We start from the raw sequence: 6,000 nt of genomic DNA on the forward strand, positions 1-6,000 counted from the left end.
CCATCATTCATTTCTTCTTTAGGCTTAATTCTCAAATTAGTCCCTGTCTTTGTTTCGCCGTCTGAACCAGGTCCCTGATCGGAAAAATTTGTGCAAAAAGTCCCTATGAATGAAAATCGTTTGGGGCAAGTCCTCGCCGGAGCCCGGAGCTCCGGCGAGTGATGAAGTGGCGTGATGACTAGATAAAAACTGATGACATGGCATTAAAAAAAAAATTATTTTAACATTAAATTAAACATAAACTAATTTGTTTTAATCCTCAATTAACAAACTTAAGCATATTTCCCCAAACCTTTTCCTAATTACCCACTTATTACCCTCAATTCCTAAACCCAATCCCAATTTCATTTCCTAAGTTCATCTGCATTCTTAACTTTTCATGTGAGAACCTAAGTTCATCTGAGAAACCTAAGTCCAATCCTTCCTGTGCGTTCGTTCGTTCTTCTGGCAAAGTGGATATACATTTCTTTCCTGTTCGATTTGGCAAAGTGTGAAGTAAGTAGACAACTCAACTCTCGATTAAGCATTGTGTTGATTATTGTGGTGATTATTCCTTTCGATTAAGCTTATTCTGAGATGGGTTTTGGGGTTTTTCATTCTCGATGGGTTTTGGGGTTATTCTGAGATGGGTTTTGTCGTTGTGGTTTTCATGGTCGATGGGTTTTGGGGGGTTTTCATGCTCGACTCAGGGATGGGTTGGGGTTTGCATGCTCGATGGGTTTTGGGTCTGGTTTTGGGGTGGGTTTTGGGGCTGGTTTTGGGGTGGGTTTCGAGTGCATTGCTGTGGAATGATTCTTTGGGTTTCTATTTTAGGGATTAATGTTCACTTGCTATTTAGGGGATTTGCAGGATGGTGTTTACCTTCATTGTTCGCCATGGTGGTTGGTTTGGAACCTCCCCTTACTGCCATTATTTTGGTGGTGGTCGAAGTGTTTTTCCTGATCAAGATGAAGATAGATGGTCATACATTGACACTGTTGACATGATCAAAGAGCTGGGATACAAGGAGTTTAATTTGTGGTGGTCATACATTGACACTACTGAGGATGTTCCTAAAGAAGTGTTCAGGCCTTACAAATCTGATTCTGATGCACTGGAAATGGCTACGATTGCTGCTTCAAAGGGTGAAGGTGTCTTGTTTGTTGAAAATCTGTCAAAAGAGCCACTCTCAATGCATGTTAGAAATTTTGAACCAATTGTACCTTCTGTGGTGAATGAAAAAGAGAAAGCTAGAAAGAAGAAGGCTCAACCAACAAAGATGAAAACTGTTAGAAGGTCCCACCGGTTACAAGCTGTGGTGAGGAAATCAAATAACTTGGGCAAGCCAAGCCTAGTTGTTATTTCTGATGATGAGGACTTGCATGGTGAAGTCACTCTTCATTCTCAGTTTCCAATTGATGAAAATGTTCCTGAAAATGGGATTGCTCCTGATGTTACAGTGTCTGAATCTTTGCAGGTTGCTGAAAATGTGCCTGAAAATTTGAGTGCTCCAATGGCTCCAGCTGTTGATGAAATTGTGCCTGAAGTCCAGGTTGTTCCTGAAAATGTGCCTGAAGTCCAGGTTGTTCCTGAAAACTTAGTTGAATCCGACAATAATATTCCAAAAGTTATTGATGGAGATGATGATCAGAGTGATGTGTCTAATCAAGGCATTAGACTTGAGGATAGTGAAGAAGAAAGAGACCTTCAACAAGAAGATGAATTAACGAACCCAGCTTTTGCAGAGGCAGAGGATTTGTTGAATAAGCATATCACACAAATGCTTAATGGTAGGTCTGCTGATGGTATGGGGATGGCTTTTGGGGATGACCCTGACTTTGATGGAGGGTATGAGAGTGAAGATTTGGAAAGTGTGGCAACTGATTCTGAGATGGAAGATGTTCCTAGGAGAAGATACCCAAAGTTTGTGGAGGAGCGTTTGGGCCCAGATTTCAAATTCATTCTTGGAATGGACTTTGCATCCCTTGATCAGTTCAAGGAAGCTCTAACTGATGTTTGTGTAACGAATGGCAGAGAATACAAATTCCTGAAAAATGATAGCATTAGGTGCAGGGTGGCGTGTAGAAGTGATGATTGTCCATGGCTCATTCTGTGTAGCAAGGTTGGTAACAAGAAATCTTACAGAATCAAAACTCTAGTTGATAACCACACATGTGCTAGAGTGTTTGATAATAAGTCTGCAAATATAAAGTGGGTGAAGAAGAAGCTGTTGAATACAGTCAGGACAGTCAACAAAATCAGCACCAATGAAATTGTAGATGACTTCAGAGTTAACCTTGGGACTGGTATAACCAGATACAGAGCATGGAAAGGCAAACAGTTGGCAACTGAAGAGGTTGAAGGTGCTGTTGAATTACAGTATACCCTCTTGTGGAGATTTAGTAATGAATTGAGAGCAAGGTCAGCAGGAAACACATGCAAGATGAGCTTTGAATCACCCAGAACCACATTGTTTCCTAGATTCAGCAGATATTATATGTGCTTGGATGGCTGTAAAAGAGGGTTTCTAGCTGGATGCAGGCCATTCATAGGCTTGGATGGATGCCATCTCAAGACTAAACATGGAGGGATACTGTTGGCAGCAGTTGGTAGAGATGCAAACGAGCAGTATTTCCCTCTAGCCTTTGCTGTTGTTGAATCTGAAGCCAAAGATAGTTGGAGATGGTTTATGGAGCTTTTGATGGATGACAAAGACCCCACAAGATCAAGCAGATGGGTATTTATCTCCGATCAACAAAAGGTAATTGTGATCTTATTGTCATAAGTAAACTCATTTTCGTCATTAACTCTACCTATCCTAATGTAATTAAAATGATTACAGGGATTGATGGAGGTCTTCAAAGAAGATATGCTGCAAGGTGTTGAACATAGACTATGTGTAAGGCATCTTTATGCAAACATGAAAACTAAATTTGGAGGTGGTGTGCTTCTAAGGGACCTAATGATGGCTGCTGCCAAGGCTACATATGAAGCAGCTTGGAAAGAAAAAATGCAACTAATAAAGGAGCATAACGAAGTTGCTTTCCACTGGTTGATGGAGAAGCCAACTTCAAGCTGGTGCAGACATGCTTTTAGTTGGTTCTCTAGATGTGATGTGGTTATGAACAACCTATCAGAAGCCTTCAATTCTGCAATTATATTGGCCAGAGACAAACCTATCCTAACCATGATGGAGTGGATTAGGACCTATGTCATGGGAAGGTTCCCAGCAATGATGGAGAAGCTGAACAAGCATCCTCGACAAATCATGCCTAGGTCATTGAAGAGGATATCACATGAGGTTGACCACAGTAAGAACTGGGTCACTAGGGCTGTTGGTGTTCTAATGTTTGAGGTTCGCCATCTAATCACTTTGGAGAGACATGTTATCAACTTGAGGGATAGGACTTGTTGCTGTAATTTCTGGCAGTTGAATGGCTTTCCATGCAGACATGCAGTGGCTGCAATTTCTTTTCATGGCCATGATCCAAAGGCCTATGTACATGAGTGCTACCTGAGGGCTGCTTATAGAGCAACATATGAGAATTTTGTCACACCATTACCTGGACCTAACCAGTGGATTGTTACTCCACATGATCCTGTATGCATTATGCCACCATTGTATAAGAGAAGAGCTGGTAGGCCCAAGAAATTGAGGAGAAGAGACCCATGTGATGATCTTAATCCAAGTAAATTAAAGAGAGGGGGTGCAGCTTGGAAGTGCAGCAGGTGCAAGCAATACGGGCACAATAAGAAGACCTGTAAGAACCCTATTCAGGAAGACCAACCTGCTGGGAATGATGGAGCTGAGGATGGACCACAAAATGATGTACCTGAGGCTGAACCACAAAATGATGGACCTGAGGATGGACAGAATGATGGACCTGCTGAGAATCAAAAGAAAACAAAGGTAACAAACCAAAGATTTTCTTGTTGTATTTATATGCCTTATTTGATGATGTCAAAAAGCTTTAAAAAATGTTTAATATGTTTTGCAGAAAAAGGGTTTTAAGAAATGCAGTAGATGCAAGCAGTATGGGCACTATAAAAACAAATGTAAGAACAACCCTGAAATCATCCCCATATTTCAAGCTCCTGCTCCTTCTCTTCCTGGTATTGTTATCAGGGAGCCAAGCAATAATCTCACTGCACCTGCCCCAGTACCTCTTACTTCTGGAAAAGGGGTATTATTCGATCTCATATCTATTTGGATCTATTTTCATCTTAATTTCCTAGAATCTTGTATGAAAAAGCCTACCTTTAATTCCAGAAGGAAAAAGTCCATGATGCTCCAAGATCTGAGGTTCAAAATTGGAGTCAAGGATATACTGTGACAAGGAATCATGGAGCTGCAAGCACTTCTGCTTCTATCCTCCAAGTTGGGACTGCATCTGGGACTTCCAGGACAGTAGATGGGGCTGCAGCTGTTACAGGAAATGATTTTCCCATGGCTTCAGGAGATCAACAAGTTGTTGAAGACACTTTACCAACACAGTGCAGCGTTGTCTTGGACAAAACTGTGGGAGAATCTTCTTGACCTTGCTTTGGATGAAGGGAATTACTTTTTGAGAGTGGGAAGGGATAGCTTTTTGTGTGAGGGAATCAAGATCTGACATGGTTCACATGGTTCTTTATTTTTCTTTCTTAAGTAGTTGAATGTGGACCACATGGCCACTAGGATGGTCGAATGTTTTGTAATATTAATGGGTTTTGGTGGACCACTTACTTTGGCCACTAACTTGCTGGATTTGAAATGCATTTTAAATGCTTTTAGCTATCTTTATCCTTCTGTAAACAATGACAATTGGGGTACTTTAACTCCTCCTTATGCATTGATGGTTTACACTCATCTATTTAATTGTCTATGTTGGTTGGATATTTTTAGCTATTTTTAGTACATGGGAACATACACAAAATACTTCCTGATAGTACACAAGATGGAACATACAGCCTTGAACATGCCATTAACAACTCCTTTTCATTACATTCAGTACATGGAACATACACAAAATACTTTCTGATAGTACACAAGATGGAACATGAAGGCTTGAACATGCCATTAACAACAAACAAAATGAAGGCTTGCACATGCCATTAACAACAGACAAAATGAAGGCTTGGACATGCCATTAACAACAGACAAAATGAAGGCTTGAAAATGCCATTAACAACAGACAAGTCTAGATAGATAACCAAACATAATTAAACTAAGGCCTTAAACTAATTCTTTCAAGGCTTTCTTTCAACATGCAGCCTTCTTTCAAATCCTTCTTTCAACCCTTTCTCATACAGAAACACCATATTGATACTGTCACAGCAACCAGAGTAAAGAAACATGAGAGCTTCTTCTGGAATCTTTCAACTTCAAGCTTCATCTTGAGCTTCTTAATCTTTTTGTTCAAATCAGAAACAACATTAACATTAACAGAGTTTGAATTCCCAATCTCAGAATTATAACTCATTGCATGACCTTCAACTGCATCTCTTCCCTGAACTGCATCTCTTCCCTCATATGGATCATCAATCCAAAAAAAGAAACCACAATTATGTGGAAGCTGCCACAAGAATACATTTTAGTTACAGATTTTTCAACAAACACAAGCTTAAACTCATTTTGGAAGGCCATACACTTACTTGCCAATTTCTGCATCTGAGAAATCTCCTATCCGAGTTATGTCGAGTACCAGCAGTGTAAATGATCAGAGGAAGACCACATTGACATCTAGCACTTCCACCTGCAGTGATTGTCTTCGACCTTGTGCGAGATGAAGAAGCAGATGAAGAATTCATGGTTTGTGAGAGGAACGCGACTCAGGGAATCTGAAAGGAGAAATCTGAAAGGAGAGGAACGCTTATCAGGGAAGAGGAACGAACGACATGAAGAGGATCGAACGCGACAGAGAAGAAGGCGACTGGAAGAACGCGACTTGAAGAGGATCGAACGCGACTGATTCTGAAACTCGAAGAGAAGAACCTCGACTCAGGGAAGAGAAAAACGCGACTCAGGGAAGAGGAACGTGA

The 6,000-nt window shown here is 40.7% G+C and overlaps 3 protein-coding genes across 3 annotated transcripts; 2 read left to right on the forward strand and 1 right to left on the reverse strand.

Annotated features, from left to right (window-relative positions):
• The first annotated feature begins 332 nt into the window (after nucleotides 1-332).
• Nucleotides 333-1,532, forward strand: LOC130739106 (uncharacterized). The gene is made up of 3 exons (XM_057591336.1): nucleotides 333-495; nucleotides 839-1,364; nucleotides 1,457-1,532. Exons 2-3 carry the CDS (start codon nucleotides 851-853, stop codon nucleotides 1,462-1,464), a joined length of 522 nt encoding a protein of 173 aa, XP_057447319.1. The 5' UTR covers nucleotides 333-495; nucleotides 839-850; the 3' UTR covers nucleotides 1,465-1,532.
• LOC130736937 (uncharacterized) lies at nucleotides 1,493-4,516 on the forward strand. The gene is made up of 4 exons (XM_057588711.1): nucleotides 1,493-2,740; nucleotides 2,822-3,889; nucleotides 3,978-4,163; nucleotides 4,250-4,516. The coding sequence occupies exons 1-4, from the start codon at nucleotides 1,493-1,495 to the stop codon at nucleotides 4,514-4,516; spliced, it is 2,769 nt and encodes a 922-aa protein (XP_057444694.1).
• Nucleotides 4,517-5,252: 736 nt separating this feature from the next.
• LOC130736938 (uncharacterized) lies at nucleotides 5,253-5,769 on the reverse strand. The gene is made up of 2 exons (XM_057588712.1): nucleotides 5,614-5,769; nucleotides 5,253-5,534 (listed from the first exon to the last, which is right to left on the reverse strand). Exons 1-2 carry the CDS (start codon nucleotides 5,767-5,769, stop codon nucleotides 5,253-5,255), a joined length of 438 nt encoding a protein of 145 aa, XP_057444695.1.
• Between the last annotated feature and the right edge of the window lie 231 nt (nucleotides 5,770-6,000).

Source organism: Lotus japonicus, chromosome 2, assembly GCF_012489685.1.
Source record: "Lotus japonicus ecotype B-129 chromosome 2, LjGifu_v1.2".
Taxonomy (NCBI): Eukaryota; Viridiplantae; Streptophyta; class Magnoliopsida; order Fabales; family Fabaceae; genus Lotus; species Lotus japonicus.